General features: G+C 45.5%; 4 protein-coding genes across 6 annotated transcripts; 3 read left to right on the top strand and 1 right to left on the bottom strand.

Annotated features, from left to right (window-relative positions):
* Positions 1–19: 19 nt before the first annotated feature.
* Positions 20–2,017, top strand: itpa (inosine triphosphatase (nucleoside triphosphate pyrophosphatase)). The gene is made up of 8 exons (XM_047586679.1): positions 20–148; positions 368–425; positions 530–594; positions 681–754; positions 842–873; positions 1,002–1,114; positions 1,196–1,272; positions 1,503–2,017. Exons 1-8 carry the CDS (start codon positions 56–58, stop codon positions 1,636–1,638), a joined length of 648 nt encoding a protein of 215 aa, XP_047442635.1. The 5' UTR covers positions 20–55; the 3' UTR covers positions 1,639–2,017.
* Positions 2,018–3,999: 1,982 nt separating this feature from the next.
* rangrf (RAN guanine nucleotide release factor) lies at positions 4,000–7,631 on the bottom strand. 2 transcript variants are annotated; one of them, XM_047586680.1, is made up of 3 exons: positions 7,489–7,631; positions 6,216–6,363; positions 4,000–6,116 (listed from the first exon to the last, which is right to left on the bottom strand). In XM_047586680.1, exon 3 carries the CDS (start codon positions 6,101–6,103, stop codon positions 5,528–5,530), a length of 576 nt encoding a protein of 191 aa, XP_047442636.1. In that variant the 5' UTR covers positions 6,104–6,116; positions 6,216–6,363; positions 7,489–7,631; the 3' UTR covers positions 4,000–5,527. The 2 variants fall into 2 exon arrangements, with proteins under 2 accessions (XP_047442636.1, XP_047442638.1); XM_047586682.1 differs by lacking the exon at positions 7,489–7,631 and adding an exon at positions 6,677–6,789.
* Positions 6,847–14,872, top strand: vamp4 (vesicle-associated membrane protein 4). Of its 2 annotated transcripts, none has more exons than XM_047586684.1 (8): positions 6,847–6,995; positions 8,416–8,517; positions 10,175–10,221; positions 10,308–10,358; positions 11,016–11,116; positions 12,710–12,789; positions 12,897–12,948; positions 13,031–14,872. In XM_047586684.1, the coding sequence occupies exons 2-8, from the start codon at positions 8,452–8,454 to the stop codon at positions 13,060–13,062; spliced, it is 429 nt and encodes a 142-aa protein (XP_047442640.1). In that variant the 5' UTR covers positions 6,847–6,995; positions 8,416–8,451; the 3' UTR covers positions 13,063–14,872. The 2 variants fall into 2 exon arrangements, with proteins under 2 accessions (XP_047442640.1, XP_047442639.1); XM_047586683.1 differs by lacking the exon at positions 6,847–6,995 and adding an exon at positions 7,596–7,727.
* Positions 14,873–17,406: 2,534 nt separating this feature from the next.
* myoc (myocilin) lies at positions 17,407–24,074 on the top strand. Its single transcript, XM_047588222.1, has 5 exons — positions 17,407–18,092; positions 20,771–20,836; positions 20,916–21,008; positions 22,698–22,909; positions 23,000–24,074. Exons 1-5 carry the CDS (start codon positions 17,618–17,620, stop codon positions 23,579–23,581), a joined length of 1,428 nt encoding a protein of 475 aa, XP_047444178.1. The 5' UTR covers positions 17,407–17,617; the 3' UTR covers positions 23,582–24,074.
* The last annotated feature ends 198 nt before the right edge of the window (positions 24,075–24,272 follow it).

The following is a 24,272-nucleotide window of genomic DNA, read 5'->3' as shown; positions in this document are numbered from 1 at the left end:
GAGGCTCTGTGGGCTGATTTTATTGGTCGCCGATGAGCCGGAAGTGCTCGGTCCGATGGTGTTAGTCCTCCGGGCTTTGTGCATCATGGCTGTTCCAGCGGGAAGGTCTGTGGTCTTCGTGACTGGAAACGCAAAGAAACTCGAAGAGGTAAGAATCAGACAAGTCTGAGACAGATTGTGTACTCGCGGTTGTGTTGACCTCTCCAGGGCATTTCCAGCAGAATACTTGTGTATTACTGCCTTTATGCTGCTCTGGGACCCTGCTTGCTAAATATAGCTGAGGAGACATTGATTGAAACTTTTTTTTTTGTTTTTATTTTTTGCCAAACATTTTATTTGTACTTTTCTCTTTGGTGACATCCATCAGGTCATTCAGATCCTGGGAGACAAATTTCCTTACAAACTAGTGTCAAAAAAGATTGACTGTGAGTATCACAAGATTGACAATTAATAAAAAATATATATATATAAGAATGATAAATGTTGCTGCCCATGGTGTCATTGATTATGCAATAAATTCTCTATCCAGTGCCTGAATATCAGGGAGAGCCAGATGAGATTTCCATACAGAAGTGTAAGGAGGCGGCACGGCAGGTACAGTGTGTTGCTGCTGCACAAATTTGTACGTTATGAGAGTCCAATGACTCAATAAACCTGCACGATTTGTTTATTTCCTGTAGATTGATGGGCCAGTCATTGTAGAGGACACCTGCCTGTGCTTTAGGGCTTTGGGGGGACTACCTGGTCCTTACATGTAAGTACAATGACATTTATATCTATTCAGTTATTTTACATTACATACATTAATTAATAAAAAAATATATATATTTTTTTTTTGCAGCAAATGGTTTCTTGATAAACTCAAGCCTGAAGGTAAGTAATAAAATAATAGCTCTGTATATTTTTTTTTATTAAAGTTACGTTGAGTTGCAGGAGAAAAAAAAAACTTAGGGACCTGCCCAGCTTTTAATGTTTTATTTTCATTGTACATTATATTTTAGGTTTGCACAAGCTGTTAGCTGGGTTTGAAGATAAATCAGCGTGGGCTCTCTGCACTTTTGCTTTCTGTGCTGGGAAAGATGAACCCGTACAACTCTTCAGAGGGAAAACAGAGGTCAGAATATATCTCTCTTATACACAGCCTTTCGGTTGTTTGCGTGCATTTGTATTCTTAACATGTTTATATACTTCGTAGGGGTGCATTGTTGAACCCAGAGGGCCTCGAGACTTTGGATGGGATCCCTGTTTCCAGCCAGACGGTTATGACAAAACGTAAGCAAGCGTTGTTTAAAATTCCCACTACATACCACAAGGAGGAGCCAGAGGTTTAATCAGAGAGAGAGAGAGGTTTACACACAATCTGTGTGCATACATTGAATACACAAAGCCACAAGAGCCTGTCTAATTTATACTGTGCACCCGGAATAAAGTATCACTTTAATTTTATATTTGTATCAGGATAACATTTGTACTAAATACAAATTTTAAACTGTCTCTTACAGCTATGCTGAACTTCCCAAAGACGTGAAGAATACCATCTCTCACCGCTACCGTGCACTCACTGCCATGTCTGAGCACTTCATTAAACTCAACAATACCTCACCACAGAGCAAGAAGAAGAAAATCCAGGATGATTAAAGATTACCTTCGGGCCACCGGAAAGTTCTCAATATGCAGCAATAACGTATCAAATGTCTAGTCATCAGATTTGAAAAAGCCGGGGGATACTCTCGATTACAAAGACATTTTTGTCGTTGGCCGATTTGTGATCACAACGTGTACTCGCAGGGTCTGCATTGAAAAAGTTGCTGTTCGTGCTTAATTGTAAGTAAATTTACCTTCCTCTGGGGACACTGTTCTGTTTTTAGAGTAACAGAGCACTGAAACGGTTTCTTGAAACATCTCGACTGCTTTCTAAAATGTTCTAGTATTGAGTATGCTGCTAATTTTTAAGTGTAAATCTGTCATCATTCATTCAATAACCTGAAGGAACAAATACAGACACCATGACTTACCATTCCAGTACAGTGTGTGTGCTACTTTACTAGAACGTAATGCATCAGAGCCCAGCGATCAGCAGTGAACAGCTCATCAAGAATTTGTCGGTCCTCATCAAACCAAATGTGAATGAGATCTGTGACTCATCTAAAAACAACAAATTTGTCTATATTCCATTTAAGTTACTGGTTAATTATTACTCTCTAATAACTTCTCTATTGGAGGTCGCCACAGGTTGTGATTTTCCCTACTTGTCAAACAATGCTGTGTAAAATTACAGGCAACACGTCGATCTGAACAAGTAGGTTTTCCCTCCAAACATGGAGCATCCTACCCTGGTTGTTATGTTATTATGGATTTTATCAGTGCAGATGGAGTCCATTTTGCCTCAGGCTGTATGTAAGACCCCTTTGTCACTTGTGTGACAAAGGGGTCTTACATTAAAAGGTGACAAAAAAAATAAAACTGATACACAACCGGTGGACCCACAGATGTTTCAAATAAAAAACAGAACTCCCCACCAGATATTTAGAGGAGGAGAGGCCGCTGGGTGTTGAAACATCTTCCAGAAAAGTCAAACAAATCCCTTTGTTTTACCTGAGCCAAGTTCACTCTTTTGGTGCATGGCAATCGTATAAACACACACACAGAAATTGGTTAAATATCAAACAGTCAGAAGGGATTCCCTCCATCAAATAATGTGTCTATGTGTATTTTTTATTCATATTTAACCAACATGCTATAATAATAATACTATTATTTTGAATCTGTCACTTTAAAAGTTTGAAATATTTCTTCCTGTACTTTGTTCTGAAGTGGATCCTGCTGAGACAACATTTTGCTTCCAAAGAATGACACAGATAGTATTAGGGAAGAGCATAATTCAAAGAAAGGGAGCTTTGGGGTCTTGATGAGAGCAGCAGACCACTCTGCAGCAGCCAGTCCAGCTCCTGGGATGGGAGGAGGGGGGAGATAGGATGGGGGAAGTTCTCTGAGAGGGAGAGCAGCATGTTCAGCACAAATACTACAGTAATAACAGGGGAGTTTGGGTAATTAATTACCCCGGAGCTAGAAGTCTCCCAACAGGAACTATGCAACACACCTGTGACTGATTCCCCATAGATGCACATGACAGTCAAATATTTTTCCTACTGAAGATGGTTACTATTTTAATCACTGTATATGTACTAGCGTGTTTCCTTTCATCTTGTCATCCTGTCATCTTTTCATTAATATATAATTATATTAGGCTTTTATAATCATACACTCCATTTTTGCTACTGGTTATTGAAATGTAATGTCAGCAGAAGAGCGTTTTTGTCAGAAAACACTGGTTCCCTGTGTTTGCTTGGGCCTCCGGCTTTGTTTGGGGACTCTCCAGGAAATACCAAGTAGCTGCGAGAACAGGGAAGCTGTATTTGTTCTCATTAGGGAGACTCCACTTCGTCCTTCTGCCAAGTTTTTCACCAGAGCACGGGAACCTGCGCCAGACATCAGGTCACTGTAGGTCAAAGAAGACGCCACCATGAAGGCATCCCTCCTTTTTCTTCCACAGTTGTTGTCGGTGCATAAATATAAGATTGGGAGTGTTTCATTTGACTTCTTTCTTCATAATTTCAATAATTTGAAAGCTTTCTTTGTTGTGCTTTTTTGTTCACTATTACTGAGGGAACACAATTGTGCTTCACTTGTCACTATGTTAAGTATCGTCTGTGAAATGATAGAATAGTACAATTTATGATAATAAATTCGACTTTCCACTAAATGGTAATAAGGACACTTGTTTTCCGCGTATGGACTTGCCAGAGTTTCTCAGTTTCTGGTTTTACAAAGAGCAATAATCAGAGCGTGGAGAACATTTGCTTCTATAAATGTAATTTAAATAATGTAATTTAAGTAATTGCTTCTGAGTCTGCCTAGTATCTGGATATCCAACCTGGATAAAAATAAAAAAATAAAATAAGATAAAAAGTTTTAGGCCATAAAAAATGCTTATTGAAATGGGAAATATATGATGTTTATTTTTTCTTTTATTTATCTGCCTCCAGAGAGTTTGACAATTGATAAAAATAGATAAATTATACTCGGATACTATGAGTGGTTTGTTGCAATTTTCTCTACGATGCCCTTGAGACATTTTGTATGGATGTTTTCTAGGAAAAGTGTTCTAGCAACAAAGGGCCAGATGGTCTGTATTTTTCCATGTTTAACAAAACTGCCATAATCTGCAAGTCAAATGTCTTCTCCCAAAACCTCATCACGTCTGAAAGACATTTTCTGACTTTATTACAAACAAATCTGTGGACTGCGTGTTTATTTTAGGTAGTGAGAAGGAGGCCCTGCTGTTGTGATGCGGTTAAATAAGGAATGTGCTCCTCTGGGACCACTGAGAGGAAAGGAAGTCGGCCCTAATGAGATCTTAATCCATCATGGTTGCACCAGAGGATGAAGGGGGTTTGATGTGGCTTTGGGGAGACAAAGTGTACTTTCTTATATTTGTTATGCAAGAATTAAGTGCATTCCCCTGCTGTGATGAGTTGAATGTAACAGCAGGCTCACGTTAAAACCATTTTTTTTCAAATAACATCACGTGTAGACTACCTGAAAATGTCTCTGATTAGACAGTCTGTGAATTATGGTATTGAAACCTGAAAGGATTGGTTGTCACTTCAAAGCTTCCCTTATTTAAGGTAATTTGCCATTCCATAAATCTCACCAGACTCATTCTTGAATGAAGTCCCTCAAAAGTTTTTAAGAGTCAGACTAATGAAGTCTTCCACCATGAGGCCACTGCTGGGATGTTGGAAACAGCTGACCTAATACATATTCCTGCTGGACTTGCCCTCTCACTTTTCAGAGTTTATGACCAAAGTGCGCTCACGGCTCCATGAGTATTACCTCGCATTTTAACGACTCTGGAGGGACGGCATTTCACCTTCAACCTCCTGACTTCTACTCTGACCTTTGCCATCGCTTGTGTTGTGAATAGAGCCATACCGTAAGAAATATGGAGATTGGAGAGGAGTAGCACAAGTCGGGTGTCACTAAGTGAACTTTTAGTAGAGGTTAGGTTGTGATTTATATGTACTCTATATATTCTATGTGCCCTTCTCTTTGATCTGCAATCTGCGTATCTGGTTCAAAGGCTGCAACAGTATATCAGAATAATTGAAGTAATAGACAAAGGCTGAACATAGCAGGATGCAGTGGGAATACAGATGCAGGAGCAAAATCACAAGCGTGCCTATAACTTTTGTTATTCATAAACAAAAACACAAATTAAACTTCAATTGGGATATCCAACAACAGCGAGACTACAACAGTCTTATTCCAAGGCATTTGTAATGACAAAAACTTTGATCAACAGATATGTGGTTTTCAGTTCAGTTCATTTGCTAGAACGAAGCAGAACATGAGCTCCTATATATACTGGGCAGGACCACTGCTCTCACCAATCTTCTGCTGGGCTTGGACTGGATTATTCTCAGCCAAAACTTAAGAGAAAGACTATGAATGTCCAGGATATAATTTATCCAAACAGCCCGGGATTGTGCAGAGTCAGAGTCTGTAACAAACACTGGAAGTCCTGCAATGTCCACGGTTGTTTCCCCACAGCAGAGGCGCTGCTGCTGTCAGGGCTGATATTCTGTGGGTCGTTGAAGGTTACCAGGACATCTGTGGAGAACTGCGGAAGACGGAGCAGACCCAGGTGAAGTGTCACTGTATTCCTAGCTTCTTCGTTGAACTTGGATACACACTGTGTCCCAGTCAACATCCAGCCAGAGCTGCACTCGGACAGGGACAGCCCGGATTTGGGCAGGGCCGCAACGCTTGTGACCTCAAAGGCACCTGGCTCCAAAGCCTTGTTGCTGCCTGCGATGTCCTCAAAGTGGTACCTGGCCGCATCGTGGTCTGCCACCTGACCCTGGTACTCCACGAGTTCCACGATCAGGCTCTGGTCGGTGTGGGCGTGGGCAAACACCTCCTGGTTGTCCGGGATTTCCCTCAGATCGCTGACGTCTGTTGCGCTGTGGGGTATGACAGCCGACAGAGCTCCCCCAAAAAGAGGATGAGCCTGAGCAGCGCTGCCTCCTGCACTCTGCATCTCTCAGAGAAGCCTGTTGGCAGAAATGGAGGAACAACAACAAACACGGGGACTATTAGAGTCTTAAACACCCAGCATTTAAAATGTTTCGTATTAAGAACAAACACGCAACTCTGCAAGTACGGCGTAATAAACAGGCATCCAGGAAAATAACGTGGTGTCCGTGGCTGCTTCAGGCTGAACGTGCCCTCTCTTCCGGTAAAAACTTTTCTTCTTCTTCGTGTTAAATTGCAGCCACGCGACAAGCGCTCTGCGGCCACCTACAGGTGTGAAAATGAACAATGGTAAACGCAGATATTCATACACTTTCGTTATTAACATACTTTAAGTAAATTTGAAGCTATATTACACAGAGAGGCTCTGTAATTGTATTTTTAATTTTAGAGTTATATTTTGTCGATTCCTACAGTAAAATGTAATGGAAACTGGTTCATTTGGGTGCGGGTGCGCATTTATTCACGGTAATGCCTAAAAGCTGTTCATATTGCCTTTTATGTTCCTCTGTTTGATATTTACGACGTGGAGAATAAAAAATAACGATAAAAGTAAATATCTGGGGTCACGCCGTCATACATCTCCCGCAGCCTCTCGCCTCCTCCTCCAGCTGTTTGTGTTGATCTTCCAGGTCACCTGATTCCCACGAAAGAGGAACGAGACAACAGGACCGCTGACGTCCACAGTAACCACCGTGTTCCTGTGAGATGAAGTAGACGACGAATCCGTAAACCCTCGCTAACCCCTGGACACCTCTGGATTTATCCCCAGGTGTCTGTGTGTAGACGTTGACCAGGCGCGAGATCGTAGGAAGCGCCAGGTAGCAAGTCACGTTAGCATCGCTAGCTTAGCTTGTGTGGCTAGCTGAACGGCCTGTCGTTTCTGGCTGAATTAGAAGGTAACTAAGCTTTACTGGCGTTTACACTGCCCTCGATTTTTACTCTCACTGGTGTTGTGTTGTAGACGGGTTTACCTACATTTAGGCTAGCTCGATTAGCTCGACTAGCTAACGTTAATAAGTGCTCTTGATGCCTGTGATTATGTCAGTGTCATTTACAGATATTTTGCTCCTCCAATGGTCTCCATCCTCTCTTCCGAACCATAAAGCGATTTTATTATTTCAGAAAAGCAGTATGTAGCTGAGAAAAAATACATAGCTGTACCTGCATAATAATAATAAGAGCGTCTCGTTTCTTTCTGGTGATAGCATCTAATAGCATTCTTCTTTTGCTCTTTGCTTAAAGTTACAATCCATAAATCGATAGCCGTCCTGAATAATCAATAGTCATTTCTTGTAGTTATTATGCAATTTTCATAGATTTCTCATTCAAATCTGAAATCGCACATCAATAAATCTCAGCCTGGACATAAACTGCTTATGTGGGTTGTACCTTTAAAATCCTCCTCGAAATAGACTCCTTTCTAAAGTCTTCCCTCTGCAACCTCTCTCTTCTTTCTCTTCCTGCTGGTGTGTGTCTTCGCCCTGCCACTGCCTCAGATCTGTCTCTCTTGTCCTCTGTCTGCTGGAAAGCTCCTCTCCTCTGCTGGCCCCTGAAAGGCCCTTTTCCAACTGCAGTGCCAGAAAAGGACGCTGGGAAAGACACAGTGTCAGACCTAACTGGATTCAATGGTATAACCTGTATTGACTGTGTGTGTGTGTGTGTGTGTGTGTAAAAGATCACTGTGCTTCCCCCTGACAATTTTTATACTGCTGCATGCAAGGGCACTTTATCGCTGCGTTTTGTGTCACTGTTTGGAACATGCAACACCTGAAAACAGACTCAATGGTGCGTAATTGGAACATCAGCATGTTTTCCGCATCCGAGTTGTAGAGATTTTTGGCATAAAAAGTGATAATGACATTTCCTTTCACATCCAGTTAAACATAACGCTTGCTCCAGCTTAGAAATACATCTTTATATGTCCTGTTTTTATTTGTGAACAACAAATGAGATATTTTGTGAAGACAGCAGATGTAGGAGATCCTGTTCGACCGGAGCCCCGAGGACTGCTGGCTTCCTAAAGCATTCTTCTTTATGCATAATTACTGAGTGAGCCGAGAGATTAGATACTCTCTCTTTACATAAACCTGGTCCGTTCTTATGTATGTTCTGCTCTCAGCGGCCAGGGTCTGGCTCTGTTTATCCCTGTGATTCAAATCACCCACTTCCTCTCACCAGCATTAGAGCACTCTCATTCATCTGTGCGCCACATGTAACAAATAAGAACAATGAGATCATTGTGGCTCGGTGCAGGTGTACGGCTGCGTTCAAATTGTCGGGAATCTTAACAGATTACATTCTCCTCCTGTCCTGCAGAGGGAGCCAGACCGGGAGGAGCAGCTTGAAGACAACATGCCCCCCAAGTTTAAACGACACCTCAACGACGATGAGGTCACGGGATCCATTCGGAGCGAACGGGTGAGGCACAGATAGAGATGAGGGTGGGATTTTGTTTATAGCCACAACCGTCATCAAGTAACAGGATGAAGGAAACAGACCACATATCTGACAAAAGAAGAAGTAACAACAGTGCTATTGATTGATTACAAAGAAGACAAAGGACTTTGGGACATTAAAGGCATTGGGATGTTTTTAATTTGTTTTTAACAGTCAAAAACAGATGGTGACATTTTAGTTGTTTACTAAATGTCATACAATGGTTTACTCGTCTTTGTCAAACGTTTGCAACATTTCTTCTAAGGTTTTCAACTGTTTTGAGCTGCTGCCTCTCTTGGCTGTCTGCTGTGCATTGCTGCGTGCTAACGTGCACCGTCGGGTGCCGTCGTGTTTCAGTTTAAACACTGATCTAAAAGTCAGTTGCCTGGGATGGAAGTGCTGCTGTGTTTGTTTTCCCTGGCTCGGCTAATTAGATGGGGGTGTCGGATCAGTAGTTTCAGTGATGAGATAAACCGTTTTGTCTACAGTTACTCTTTCATCCGGCTGTTTTTATATTGGTGAATGGAAACGATTTCATAGGAAAGTGCCATCAGCTCAGATGATCGTAATCAAGCAGTAAGATAATAATTGTGAGGGGTCTAACCCGCGAATGCGTCTTGTGCAGACAGGAAAAGCAACAAAACCTAGAAGAGAGAACAAAATGGAGTGAAGTCTTGAAGAAGCCGAGGGATTTTAGGGAGGAAACTCCCGTGGCCAAATGTCTGGTCCTCATCAAAGTGATCGCCCCATTCCACCCACATCCACCTCCTCTGTCCGCTGCATCTTTTTAGAAAGGAAGGAAGGAAAGAAAGTTAAACAGAAGGAGGGCAGAAGTTGTTTGTGATCTTATGGCCACTATTCTTCTTACAGAGGAAGCATTTAAAGGAAATAAGATGTCTGTTTCTGTGCTGCACTGGCTTGCAGCTATCATCGTTACAGTGCAAGATTTCCTTCTCTTTCCAGTGGCAGTTGTTGTGGTTGTTATTATCATGACTGAAAAAGAAATGGAGATTCAACCTAAAGTATTAAGGTTCAAATGTTATTGATCCTACTCATGACATTATATACTGGACTGAAGGAGTCTAATGTCAAGTCACTTTCTTATTTGATTAAATTAAGTGCCATTCTTCCTAATTGCAGTGAATGCAGCTGCCCTGTTTTCCATCCAATGACAAAGACACCGTCTCCTCCTGTTAGAATTTAATTTAGCTGTCTGAACTCATTCTGTATAAACAGTGTTTTACACGTGATCATGATCATGATCATGATCATGATCACGTTCCATGGAACATGGAAATGTTCTTTTATCTGAATCTGGTCCTGGTTTGTGATCACGCTGATTATCAAAGGGTTGAAGATGGAGAGTCTTTATTGAGCTGGTGCAGGCTGAACGTCTGAGATGACTGGCACCATGCTTTAATTCCACTGGATTAATATTGTACTTGGCTTCGTTTGAAGACGCTCAGACAAGGCTTTCATCGACCTGTTCAGAGGCGGCGCAGCCAGACTCACGTCTGCATCAGCAGCGATAGTTCATCGAACAGTATTCTCAAAACATTTGCGTTCCTTAATTTCTAATATGTTTGTTTTCGTGCGCAGTATGACCGTCCTTGACCTCTGACCTCCACCTCTTTTACAGAGAAACCTGTTGGAGGAGGACTCTGATGAGGAGGAAGACTTCTTCCTGTAAGTCTCTGTGTGTTAACACATTCAACAGCATCTTTCAAACAAACAAATTGCCAGCTCTGACTTGATGAATGTCTGCTCTCCAGGAGAGGGCCTACAGGACCCAGATTTGGACCTCAGAATGACAAAATCAAGCAGTGAGTACAAACACATTCCAGAGAACGTACAGAGGAAAGACCGAGGTCAGAGTGGTATTTCCAGTACAAACTTAGGTATTTGCGTTACGTAACGGCGGTTTGTCATGTTGACCAGAAGCGGTTGGTACCAGTCGAAGTTCCTAGCACATTGTGCAAGAGAGGCTGCCGTGTGCAGGTTATTGAGCAACCTTCCCGGGAACGTCTGGGTCCCTCTGCAGCCTTGTTTCCATATTAACCTCCAGTCCAGAACAGTGCAGGTCATTGTTGAGGCTGTCTGGCACCTACAGTTGTTTCTCCGCTCTCCCTTCATGCTCTGCTCCGTTCATCCACCATCAATCCAGGGCACGTCTTCGCCTCTGTGTCTGTCTGAACCTGAGGCTGTTACCAGGTCGTTTATGTGTGTTGATGGTGCTCGTGCTTCACCGTCCCCACGTCCTGACAGTGTGTTCACCCCTGCTTATTCATGTGCACCACCTCCAACATGCATACAGCTCCAAAAGTCGTGCCATGCTCGGATGCCAGTAGCATACATAAAGCAAGGATTTGAGCATCTACTGAGCCAGTCCACCTGGACGTAGCCGGCTGTAGAAAAAAAAACAACCTTTGAAGCACCTCAAGACCAATCCTTCAGTTCCGATTGTGATTCTGTGTCGTCAGGGTGCAGTCGCAGGTCGACGAGGTGATCGATGTGATGCAGGAGAACATCTCCAAGGTGATAGAGAGGGGCGAGCGCCTCGACGACCTGCAGGACAAGTCAGGTGAGTAACGCTGGGCTTCTGTGCGCTCACATGTGCAGAACAGGCGTGCTTTCACTTCACCTCACTTCATTACCTTGGAGGGCAATTTGGTTTGCCGTTCAATATCACATTTAAAATGGGACATAACATAAACACGCTGGGTGTGAGCAGCAAATTACAGTGGATGCAAACGGGCATAAATAAAATAAATGAGAGCAGATATAAAAAAGTTTAGAAGTAGCAGCAGCATAATTACATCCTCTCCTCCACAGTGTTTAGAACCTGGGTGGAGATCAGCACAAAGTAGAACTGTTTTTAGTCGCGGTGGAACATTTAGCTTGTCATCTTATATTCCCCCAACCCCGTACCCTACCCGAACCAGAGTCAACGTCGCCATCCCACCCCTTCCCTTCCTGGGCAGAGAAGAACCGACGCAGTTGTGCGTTTTGTTGAATAGCAGTAAAAATCTATGGAAGAGAGTGCTTGCTATTGCCGCTGTTAAAATACAATCGTTTGCATTGAAGATGTTTGGAACATGCCAGATAGTGTGATAGAATCATCAGCTAAACACTTAAACACAGCTCTGGTCCAGCAGGAGCCCGGCGGTGTAAATCCTCGCGTGTAAACACACTCCACACACTTTGTGTGTCCACGTTTAGCATTTTACCAGGTGCGCGTGTCTAAAAACGAGACGTTCTCACCCTCTCACTCAGAGTGTGATCTCTCTGTTACATAACTTCACACACACACACGCGGCTTTTCGCGGAGAACCCTCCACCGATGAAGACCACTCGCGCATGTAGCCAGTCCGTTTGGCATCACGTCAGCCGCTGCAGATGTTGTACAGCTCTCTGTCATGTGGACGGATCAACCGAGACAATGATGCACATCTGGAACACATTTTTTGTGTGTGCGCTCGGATGTGAGTCTTGCATGACTGATAGCGTGTCTCTGCTGTTCGTGCTGTCTTTCAGAGCTGCCTTTACGTGAGCAGTATAATACCCCGTGATTGACACTTACAGTTCGCCGTCTGTGCAGGTGACCTGTTGTTAAATTCCACGAGATTAACGAGCATCTTCTCAGATGCCCGGTCTGAGCGAGCGTTCCTTTGTAGTAGCGGCAGGTCGTAAACAGCCACATGGAGATGGAAATGGCAGACGCAAACACTCTAAAGAGTGATGGGGGCTTGGACGAGTGCAGCTCCGCACGCTAGGGAGCTGTAGCCTTCCTGTTAACATGCATGCACATCAAGTTAACAACCGTATCCAAGAAACAGAAGGACAGTCAGCGGTGTGGGCGAGCTGTTTGGATTTCATGACAGGGACAGGAGGGAGGAAGCAGGACGAGATGCGTTTCTGTTCCGTCGTGTTTTAATTTGGAAACTTATTCGGCGAAGTTTCATAAAAACAGTTCAAAGGGCCGATCCCAGCAGCAGGGTCTTATATAACTCGAACACATTACGCAGGCCACAGTCAGACTGTTTGTGTTCCCTCTCATCAAAGTGGAAACGATAGCCTGTTTATTGTTTGTCGTGATTGATGGAAGCCTTCTTGTCCCCTTTCTTCTGATTTATTTTCGTCCTCACGTGTTCTCCCTTTCTCGTGACGTTCGCAGAGAGCCTATCGGACAACGCGTCCGCCTTCAGTAGCCGAGCCAAACAGCTGCACAGGAGGATGTGGTGGAGAGACATGAAGGTGGGATGTTTGTGCTTGCGTCCAAGTGTGAGACACCATCGTGTCTTCGTTTCGTGGTTCGTCCAGTGCTGGAGGAAAGTGTTTAATGTTTGTCGTTTCTTCCTCAGATGAAGATGATTATTGCACTAGTCGTTATTGCCCTCCTGCTGATTATCATCAGTGAGTATTACACCACATACATGAGTGTTCTTTTAATGTTGCCGGGCCTTCGTCTTTACGGTTCTTTCCCTCTCTTTTTCAGTTCCGGTGATCCTCCGATTTCACAAAGACTGATGAGGCGGAGGAGGATGAGGAGAACAATCCTCTTCTCCCTCCATCTCCCTCTGCACTCAGTCCTCCACTCCAGCTAGGGGGCGCCAGCCAGCTTCCCACACCCTCTACAGTGTCAACCCATGTACCCTCCAGGATCTGGCTTCAACTCGCACCTTAGTACAGATCTTTGCATTGCGGCCTCACGTAAATCTGCTCTGAGATCAGTACTAAGGCAAGAAACCAAGCTGCAGAAATGAGTTGGGGGAGTTCAGATCCGGGGAAATATTTTAATGCAATTTGGGGGAAACGCCAACACTTGGCCCTCTAGTCAATGCGAAAGAGTGCTCCATCCCATGATACATATCACGTGTAGGGCCCTGCCTTTGCCTTGACAACAGGTCCTACCACATGCCACATCCTTTAGATATATACTGTAAGACAGGCGTCCATTCCACCTGCCTCTCTTCGTTTGGCTGGTCTGGATCTGCTGCAGCGGTCTCAAATAAAGGGGCCGTAACATGCAGCAGATGAACCTCTGATGTCCACCCGCGATTCCTCGTGTGCACTCTCGCTCCGTAATAAAGAGAACGAGAAGTTTAAAGGGAACGCTTCTTGAGTGAAAGCACATTTTTTTTTTCTGTCCAACACAATGTGAGTGGACATCTGAGGTTCATCTGCAAAAGTCCAATGTTGTTTTTTAATCATCAAAGAGTTTTTGTTTTGGTTTGTTTTTTTTTGACCAAAAACTGATTTCACTTTTCAGAAATGCCTCCTCGTCACAGACGATCGGCAGAGGGTCTAGCGAGAAATGAAATGTGTTTATAGGACGATTGCTTTCTAGCACAAATCACATAAATCGCCATAGCTTGTTGAACTGTGCTGAAGGACTATGTCTAACCAGTACACCCAGATTAAGAATGTCTCCTCACCCCTGAACTCTAAACCTCTTAACTTCCTGGTGCCGAGCTCTGGGTCGGTTTGGTCACGCCTGTCCTACTTTCTTGCTAGTCATACCACACTGTCTGCCATCCTGCTCATGGTTCTGTTCGGTTTTAACGCTCCTCCTGAGTTCTTATCTCAGCGGCGGTCTGTTCGAAGGTTGTTGTCACCGTCGCTGCTGGAGGGACGGCTTATTCCTCTTTACTGTTACGTTTAAAGGTATACTACGCAGGACAGCCCCAAAAACAATGTGTGAACTCATACAATGGTGATCCCTCTAAATCACACGCTACAAGTGTGTGGCATGTGTGCAGACCCTGCCCTCCCCCGGTATTTTCCTTTCTTCTTATTTTGCCTCGTAGGTATGTTAGTTCAGGATGTTTCTGGGCCACGGCATGTGGATAGTGGGTGTGTAGCCTTCAGTCAGTCAACAGCAGCACGGCAGGGTCTTCACCAAAACATCGCTGTCTCCGAGTCATGAATGTATAAAGAGCTGTGTCTCTTTGACTGAGGCTGGGGACTACAGTGGACAAGAGTAAGCATGTGTTTTGGCCTGGGTCATACACAATCTGGTAATAACCTCCATAAGACCATCCAAAAAAATTTTTTTTTTTATTTCCAGATTTTTTTGAGTTGGAGAGGGGCTAATATGAATGTTGTTTACAGCCACTAACTGATCCTGCTTAGTATACCTTTCTGGAGGGGCGATTCATATGGCTTAAGTTAAAAGGTGAGCTGTGAAAACGGTGTAATTGTGTAACATTTATTGTTTTTAATGTAATTTATTTTAGCTGTAAATATTGATTCTGTAATGATGATGTACAATACTCTGACATTGCATTGGAAGACTGTGATCCTTTTTTGCTCTGAAATAAAGGGATTTTAAAGGGCACTTGTTTGGTACATTCTGCTCCGAACCAGGTCACCCTCGGGAGGTGGGGTCAGAGAACGTGGGTATGGACGAAAAGAGCAATGAGAGGGTTGATGATGGAAAAATAAGGTAAAAGGGGGGAAAAATGAATCTCCGTGGCATCTCTCCACATTTGAACCTTCTTGAGTATCCTCGCACCCTCTGAGCCAGCAATGTCCTGGGCTTTCTTTTATCTCCTCATTACCCGACGATTTTACTGGCTTGTGACTTTACTGGCGGTGTGGAATCCCAAGATGGTGCTAAACTCGGAGGAAGCCTGTGAAGCGTTATTGTTCGGACAGACCCACCGTTAGAGGCAAACTACAACCGACAGCTCCGCCCTTTGTTCGGCCAGCGCTACCAGCCCATCTGAGGGAAGAGAAAATAAATTGGCCCATAGGGACCGTTCACTTTATTGATCTACAGCAGACTCAGAAAGAGGGGGGCGATGGGTCTGTGCCACCAATAAAGACGAGGGATGTAATTTCATCTGATACACCTGTTTGAGGTGAAAACTTGTTGACTTCTGTTAAACCACTTCTTGAAACCCGTGACTATAAGCATGCTTTCATGTGATCTCGTCTTTTTACAGACTAGGTTACAGACCAGGTGTTGACCTGGCCTCCAGATTCCCTAGATCCCAAACTGATCGAGTATCTGTGGGGTGATCCACAGAGGACCCTCCCTTACATCCATAGGACCCAAATACCCCCACTAACAACATCCTGTTTCCAGACACCACAGGACAGCATCACAAGGCCCATGTCCATTCTCTGATGGGTCAGAACAGTTTTGGAGGCCTCCACAATATTAGAAATGGTCATAATGTTATGACTGATCAGTATATGTTTTCTTTCAATTTCTCAGATCTAACCTGACCTGCTCTAGTTGGTGCTGTTTGATTGTCTGCTGTTATACTGGCTTTACTTTGTCAAAGGTCTTCGTAGCTTCTGTTGCTAACGTCGCTATAAAAAATAAAGCTACTATAATTATTTGAGAAATCTGATAAATCTGCAGTGAAAAGCTGCACGTCAGAGGAGTCCAACTTAAGCCGCCCCAGTATTCCTGACTGGATGGAAGGTTTGAGTCTGCTTCTGGTCCGAAAAGACTTGTGTGTGTCCGCTTGAGACATTTTTCTGTCCTTTCGTGCTGCAGGGACACACCCACACTGGCAGCAGAGGATGTTTTGGTCCTCTCAGGGGCTCGTAGTGGATGACTTCAGATTCCGGGCATAGCGACTGTTGCATGAATAACACAATATTGAACTGGACTCAACTAGACTTGGTCAGACACACGTGATCGGTAAGAGTCAGAGACTGGAGGATAAATATCCCCAAAACGAATCCACCCTGTCCCCAAAGTTTGAAAATTGTGCATGAAGTGCCAACATATAATACATGAATAGAGGAATGAAACCACAAGAATAATGACATTATTCACATTATTTCCTTTTGGAGCATGTGCCAAATGAATGAATGCTATACGAATACTGCAGTGTGTTGTTTTCTGTCAAACCAATGAAAGGCATGTCTCATTAATCAAAATAAATGTCTCAAGTATCACCAGCTGCCTGTAAACAAGTGCTGCGAGAAGACAGAGCGCGTGGCATCAACCTGCAGGCCCGAGTGCGTTTTTGAACACTTTATCTTGTTCACCCAGTTGCAGCTCTCTTCTCCATTTCAGCCTTTGACCCCTGGCGTTCCTTGGAGTGGATAGTTTATGGATTAGAGTGGCCTGGCAGGTCAGCAGAGATGGATGGACGAGAAGTCCTAATAACACGCAGGTGTAAGGAGACACGAGGATGAGACAAGCAGGAAAGAAACCCAAACAAAGAGGCAGGATATGAAGGTAAGGGGAGAGCTGGGAAGTTCACGACCGTTGGGGCTGGACGGTGCGTGTCTCACAATCAAAACTTTCATTTGGCCTCTCTGAGGGCATCCTCCAGATTGCGTGACCGTAGGGGCGAGCGTCAGTGATGTTGTGTTAAACCAGAAAAGACGAACGAGGAGGAAATGAGCTCTGAGGAGAGACTGTGGGGCAGACGTGGGGGTCGGCTTCAGGCATCCAGTCACTGAGCGACTCCAGCCTGGACCCCGGATAATGATGGCTCTTGTTGGCTGCTTGCGTCACATTGTGGCCCCCTACCAATATGAAAGTGGACACCGGCTCCTCAGGAGGTAATTATAACCAACAAGGACAGACTCTTGCTGCCAAGCTGGACCCCGACTTCATCCGAATCTTCTCAGACACATCCGACTGCGTGACGCACGCGATGGTGAACACAAAAACACTAAAGAGACAGGGAGCCGTCACGCTGGATTCTCAAACCTGTGAAGATGAGAGAATGTTTCTCCCTCAAAACAACCAGCATCTGATTATTTTCTTTTCCCTTCTTGCTTCCCTCTCACACCCCTCCACACATCTTTGACTCTGATCTCCCACCCACCCCTCCTCTCGTCCTCTTACTTCCCTCCTTCGGTCCCTTCCAGACTGTATAAATATCAGTGAGCGGTTGCAGAGAGCTGCAGAGTGCAGACCTGCTCACAGAGGAGAGAGTAAGACTGATAGCAGCAGGGAAAGAACAGACACCTGAGGGGAGACTGAGAGGACAAAAGAAAGACAGAAATTGAAGTTGCTAAAGTTTTAAAGGATAATTCCACATAAAAAAAAAAAAAAAAATAGAAGAAAGTAAGTGAGAAAAGCTGCTGAGAAGGGTCTGCCTCAAACATGTTCCTCCTTCTGTCACTGTGCATGTGCAGCCTCCTGCTGCGAGGTGACGCTCAGGACCGGGCGTCTGTGTGGAGGGGCAACGACCGAAGCGGCCGATGCCACTACTCCTTCACCGTGCCCAGCCCCGTGGAAGCCAGCTGCCCCCAGGTGGGAGGTCCGGAGGTGGAGGGCCTGAAAGCCAGGCTCGGCCTCCTGGAGGCGACGGTGTCCAGGCTGAGCGGCGGGGACAGCGTGCCCCCAGGCGGCCAGCGGGCGCAGCCTGAACTTCAGGAGGCGCTCGACCGTGCCGTGGGAGAGAGGGACGCGCTGCGGGGGGAGAAGGAGCGCCTGCAGAGGGAGGTGGAGGGGCTTCAGCGCAGGATGGAGGAGATGAGGAGGGAGACGGAGAGGCTGAGGAGCAAACCCTGTCCCCCTCAGACCCCCGCAGTTCCACCCGGCCCCGGTCTGCAGGACGGGGGCCCAATGAGACCTGGTAAGAGATACACCACACACTCCAAGAGAGCTATTACAAAAATGTGCAGCTCCTCTTATGTATAAATAGAAATTTATTTTTACCTGTATATGATCTATTGTTCAGTTTTTTAAATGAATGTTTTATAAAACTCTTCTTTATTCATACTGAAGAAGAACTTAATGACCCAACCCCCTGCAGACTTGCTGTCTGTCAGCTCCAATATGCACTTAGTGACTCAAGTGTAACTGTTTATTAGGACACAGAAGTGATGACACATAGATGCCATGTATGCACAGAATACATTCTCAAAATTCCACTGCCCTGCTCCTGAGTGGGGATCCCACACACGTGTGTCCGTTTCTGCCTCGAGGCGGACAAAGTTCTTCTGCCCGCGCAAATCATCTCAAAGGTTATGGTGTTTTATTGATGGGCAGCTGTTTGCATGTGTTTTGTTTTGCCCTGTTATCCATCCGAGTCACCCGGCTTGGGTTTCCGTGCTCCCCACTTCCTGCTCCGTATTTAGGGGAGATGGAGGCGAGCCAGAGAGGATCGGTTCAGTATTTATGGGCAGATCCTGCTTTTTTTATGGCCGGTGTTTCCCTCAGCATGCATGGCGAGAAGTGTCCGAATAGCGGCCGGCTGCGGAGGGGAGGAGGGGCCGAAATGTGATGCGCCCGCTGTAGAGGCGGTGGTTCCTTGCCCAGGTCTCAGCTCGGGGCTTTTGATGACGCCTGGTGGGGGGACGGGGAGGGGGGGCCAAGAACACTATACTTCAGGGGTTAGAGGTCCGTGAAGGGCTTTGGAGTTAACTTGGAGCCAGCGGGGTTAAGCTCTGGTATTCCGTGTGTTTGCAGTGGCCAAACATCCATCTAATTGGCCTCCGTGCTCGCCTTTTTTTTCCTCCATCTCCTCTTGGTCACCACCCCAACCTCCCCCCTTCCCGCTCTCAGTTAAGCCTTCGCTCTGTTTACCATCACAGCTTCAGATGCTTGAAAGGCTGAGAACGCCAGCAGCAGTAAATCCTTTCTTCCCAAATGCTGCCAGACATCCTTGTGTTCCCTCTACATCAGGACGGCACATGAACAGCAGCTCCCGCATGCTCCAGGTTATCTGTTGAGCTCTTCACGTTTGCACCTGCAGACTGAAACACACACAGGGGCGCTGCCAGGGTGACAATCAATCATAGTCAAGGAGGACTAGTTCAGATAATAAACAATTTTCTTTCTCTGGAATCTGAGAGTGAGGATACTCTGACAGGAAGACTTTTATTGTTTACAACCCAAGCTCTGGTTATGATCTGCAGTCATGCATGCCACTCAAAATACTTAAAATATATGGGGGTGGGGGGTTCTATACTGGGTGATGTTATTTTAAGACTTTAAAAATAGGCCTTAGTATAAAATTTACACCGGATGCGACAACACAAACTGGCAGACGGTAACAGATGGCAACATGCTTTTTAAAAGGAGACCGGGCCTGTGCTGTAAACAGAACTACAACAAATCCGAACGGCGTAGCAGTGAACACATTCAGCCGGAGAACCAAACGTCAAAGTTGCTCTTATGCTGCAAGGACAAGATATTTATATTCAATTTAGATTTCTTCCAATTTTTTGCACATGCATCCAGCAGAAAAAGTCAATAACGTTGTCTGTGAGAGTCACTGAGGTAGACAAATGCACTTTCTTAGCTTCTCTACTACACACTGAGCTATATTAACATGAATGTTGATTGATCTTTCTGACAAAGTAGCACTTTTTTTTTTTTGGTATTCTGTTCAGTGACATCTCAGACAAAGAGACACACACACACACACACACACACACACACACACACATACCAGGGAACACACACAAGAGGGGAATGTGGCTGTTTACCTGTGATGATGATGAATGGCTGTATCCTGTGGGAACGGCCTCAGAGCTCAGAGGGGAGCTATTAAACTCTGTAAACCACCACGGACCCTTTTGTTTTTCGCAAGCTTTTCAGCGTGTGTAAATACCGTCTCGGTTTGGAACACATCGTTCCCGTCACCCCCACCTCACCTGCTCCAGTCCGAGAAACGACATCCGTGCCCAGATGCTAACGTTTATTGTTCTCTGCATCATTAAGACCCGTTACGGGTCAGATCGTCACTGGACGCTGCACATGCAGCGGCCACGTGTGCGTAAACACGCACAAACAGGCACGCACGGACACGGATACACAAACACGCCGCGCGTATCGATCATCACCGAAACCCATTCTAAACACGCGGTTTGACAGTGTTTACTTTTCATATTTATAATATGTCATGAGGGACGACGATGGAAAAATAATAATACCAGAGAAAGAGAAGAGAAGAGAAGAGAAGAGAAGAGAAGAGAAGAGAAGAGAAGAGAAGAGAAGAGAAGAGAAGAGAAGAGAAGAGAAGGCAGATATGTGACAGTGATATGGGGGAAGAAGAGCCAAATGGCTGGTTTGAAGTTCTGAGGATGTGACAGTGACAGTGCTGGGGTGGGACGGGGTGTCAGGTGTGTGTCTGTGTTATGGTCGGTCAATCTACCGCCTGTCTGACTCCAAAGCAGCTGGGAATCCATTCAGGGTGGCTTCGTTCCTGCTGTCACATTCCCTGCTGTCAGTAGCGTCATTTACATGTTTGGGAACACAAACTGCAGTCAGCGAAATCATGGAGCTGTGGTGTTTGTTTGTGTGCAGGCTCCAGTCCCTTGTCTCACCTGATGGGCAGGCCCAACAGGCAAGGAGACAGCAGCAGTCTGAGAGGTGAGAAACATTTATCTGCCGCCTTCTTCTTTGGCTCTTTGTCGCTTCTTCGACTCACTCCACCTGTCCCTCTGTTCAGATTCGGCGTGGCAGTTTGGAGGTCCCAGCTTCCAGGAGCTGAAGGCTGAGGTCACGGAGATACCCGCTCCAGATGGCAATGATGACAACACAGGTCTCGTCACAGGCTCTTTCTCTAGCTTCAACTATATGGTTTATTTTATCCATGTCAGCTAAGTCACATGAACCATTTTTATAGGTTTCCTGAAAAGAAATTTTGAAGGTCAGTGTGGGTGTCACCAGTTGTTGACATCTTTTGTCCGACTCCACCTAACTCCTAATTTTTTTATTTATTTATTTGTTTTTTTCTTTTCAAAAACTGGCAAAAAGGTGTAGCATGTGTGAGGTAGGTGGATAATGCCAATGCAAACACGAGGAAGCTGAGCTGGATCCCACCCTAAATCTATACGTTGCATAATTTTAATCCTAAAACAGGAAAAGTATAGTAAAGCTTAGTTAACTTTTTGTTGGAGCCAGCCTCCAGTGGCCTTTCGAAGAAACGTAGTTTTTGGCATATTGTTGTCAGCTTAATTTTTCAGCACCGGAGGCTGCTGCTTGGTGACTATTAGTCAAGCAAAGATCTTAGTAGCCTGTATAGTTTTTCCCACTAGTGGCGCTGTGGAGCAGTTCCCCTACAAGAGGGTTACTATTTACCTTGAAGTATGCAGACCAAGCACAAACGAGACCAAAAAACAATGAGCCACTGTGGAAGTCCTTAAATGTGCAGTTACTCTACTGGTTCCAAAAATTAGTCAGTCCCCATAGACCCCAATGTTAATGTTTACACAAAATGATTTTGATCTCCATAGCCAATTAATGAATATTTCACAAAAAAAGAAAACCACCAGGAAAAATACAGCAGCAAGTCACATGTGGTCAGAAAAAAACACCAAAAAATAAACGTGGACTGCATTTCCTTTGTAAAAAGCTCAAACTTAAAGTGCGCCAGTGTGGTGATGTCTCACAAATCCCCCTCCACCTTCTCCCCCTTCATCCGTCTGACCTTACAAACATGACACTCACCCCTCCTGCTGACAGCCTCAAAGCAAATACTACTATTAATACTGGGGCATTTGGGGCGAGAATGCCACAGTCATGCCAATACGTAGGCATGAGGATCCTCCTGAGTTCCATGTTTGTCTCGTAGGTGCTTTCAGTTTCTGTGCTTTCTATACCGCACACACACACACACACACACACACACACTGTTAGACCTTTTTTAGATGGATTTCCCAAACCCACATTCTAGTATGTGCTACTGAATCTCTCTCGGCAGGTTTAATTGTTTGGGAAAGGTCATGAAAACACACGTGCACTCAACACGTGAAGTCATTCAATCTCGGATGAGACCACACCACAGAGAAGCTACATGGTAAAGGGTGTATTTATAAGACATATTCCTATCTGACTCTAAATCAGGTGCAGCATCCTGGGCCTGAGAGCGATGGTGTATTTTAGGCCGTGGTAAATATACAGCGTGCCTTATCGTTTTCCCCGTAAGAGAAGCAGAGAGTTCCTGCGCAGGACGGGTTGTGGTGCAGCTACCGCCGCTCTGACCTCAAAGTTGGAGCTGACAGAGATGTCAGGGCAGCGTCTCCAGACCTGCCGTCTGCCTTCACGATGAGAAATGGCGAGCTCACCGCGGCCTTGATCTATTCTCGGGTTACCCTCATTGCTCGTCAGCCATACATGTAGATCCCCTTCACTGTGTGCTACTTCCCTCTTCAAGACTAAGCTCAGCACTAAACACGGCCACCGTCACCGTACCTAGCATTCGATCCTTTCCTCTCCTTGATGCTTGCAGGTTGTGGGGAGCTGGTTTCAGTCGGTGAGCCCGTTACTCATAGGAAGGCCGACAACATCGCAGGTAAATATGGCGTCTGGATGCAGGACCCTGAGGCCGATTCCCCTTACGGACCTAACATGGTATGGCGTATCGATACTGTTGGCACTGACGTCAGGCAGCTGTTCGGGTACGATGACATGGAGCAGCTCTCTAAAGGCTTTCCATCTAAGGTAGGTGTCACACGGACGATGTTCGTTCCTTTGAATAAGTCCAAAATCTTTGGTCAATCGCTGTTATTGTCTCGCTTTGTCCCTTGACAGGTCCTGCTGCTGCCAGAGCTGGTAGAGAGCACAGGCGCCACTATGTATAAAGGCTCCCTGTATTACCAGAGGAGACGCAGCCGCACCCTCATCCGCTACGACCTGGCCTCCGAGAGCATCGCCGCCCGCCGTGACCTGGTCCACGCCGGCTTCCACGGCCAGTTCCCCTACTCCTGGGGAGGCTACACGGACATCGACCTGTCCGTGGACGAGAAGGGGCTGTGGGCCGTCTACTCCACCAGCAAGGCCAGGGGGGCGATCGTGATCTCGCAGCTGGACCCGCACAACCTGGAGGTGAAGAAGAGCTGGGAGACGAACATCAGGAAGAACTCCGTGGCCAACTCCTTCATGATTTGCGGCCGGCTGTACACACTGGGCAGCTACACGGCCCGCGACACCATCATCAACAACATGTACGACACCGAAGCCGGCCAGGGGAAGGCTCTGGCCATCCCCTTCAAGAACAAGTACGGCTACAACAGCATGGTCGACTACAACCTGGCGCAGAGGAAGCTCTTCGCCTGGGACAACTTCCACATAGTGTCCTACGACCTCAGGATGCGTCGCCAGCAGGCCAACTGAGGCCAACGCCAGAGACTGTTGAAAAGTGACATTTGCTCACCTGTTCCTGCTTCAAAGACTCACAGCTTTAGAACATAACACAAGCGTCAGCAGTAGCTAGAAAGCCGACACCATCAGCATCCACGTCAAGACGAGCCTAACTACCGTACTCCGTTTGAGGAACAGTGTCTCCAGCAGGTCTGCTTTTTGTTCTGAGAGGGAGGGCTTCTACCGTGGTGCCGTCCACTAACGTGTTTTTAGAGGAATTATTTTTGTACTGCCTTTAATGTATGATTTTGTTGTTTCCTTGTCAAACTATATATGAACATATATGAGGTCAGAAAGTGGGGTGATTAACTTAAAGTTTATGACACAAACTCTTATGTACTACATGCCCTGAAGTCTTTCACACATAAACTGAGCTCTCACTACTGCATAGCTGTATTATTTGTGTAATCAGCATAATGATGTAATGTTCAAAATCATGAAATAAACTTCACCCTCAGTTACAACAGCCTGTCAAATCACGTGTATTATTTTATTACATGGAGATGGTGGCAGATAACAGAAGATCATATTGAGAAATGCTACCAGAACCTAATCACAGCAGTACAGGAGCAGGCAGAACAGGACTGAGAGAGTCGGGGGTCTACCAAACCAGGAGCGATCCACATGATCTGGAGGTCCCAAGGTCAAAAAGGGAGACACCAAG

Source organism: Mugil cephalus, chromosome 6 (genome assembly GCF_022458985.1).
Source record: "Mugil cephalus isolate CIBA_MC_2020 chromosome 6, CIBA_Mcephalus_1.1, whole genome shotgun sequence".
NCBI classification, from domain to species: Eukaryota; Metazoa; Chordata; class Actinopteri; order Mugiliformes; family Mugilidae; genus Mugil; species Mugil cephalus.
The sequence above is the reverse complement of the archived record's forward strand: the minus strand, read 5'-3'. Positions and strand labels throughout refer to the sequence as shown.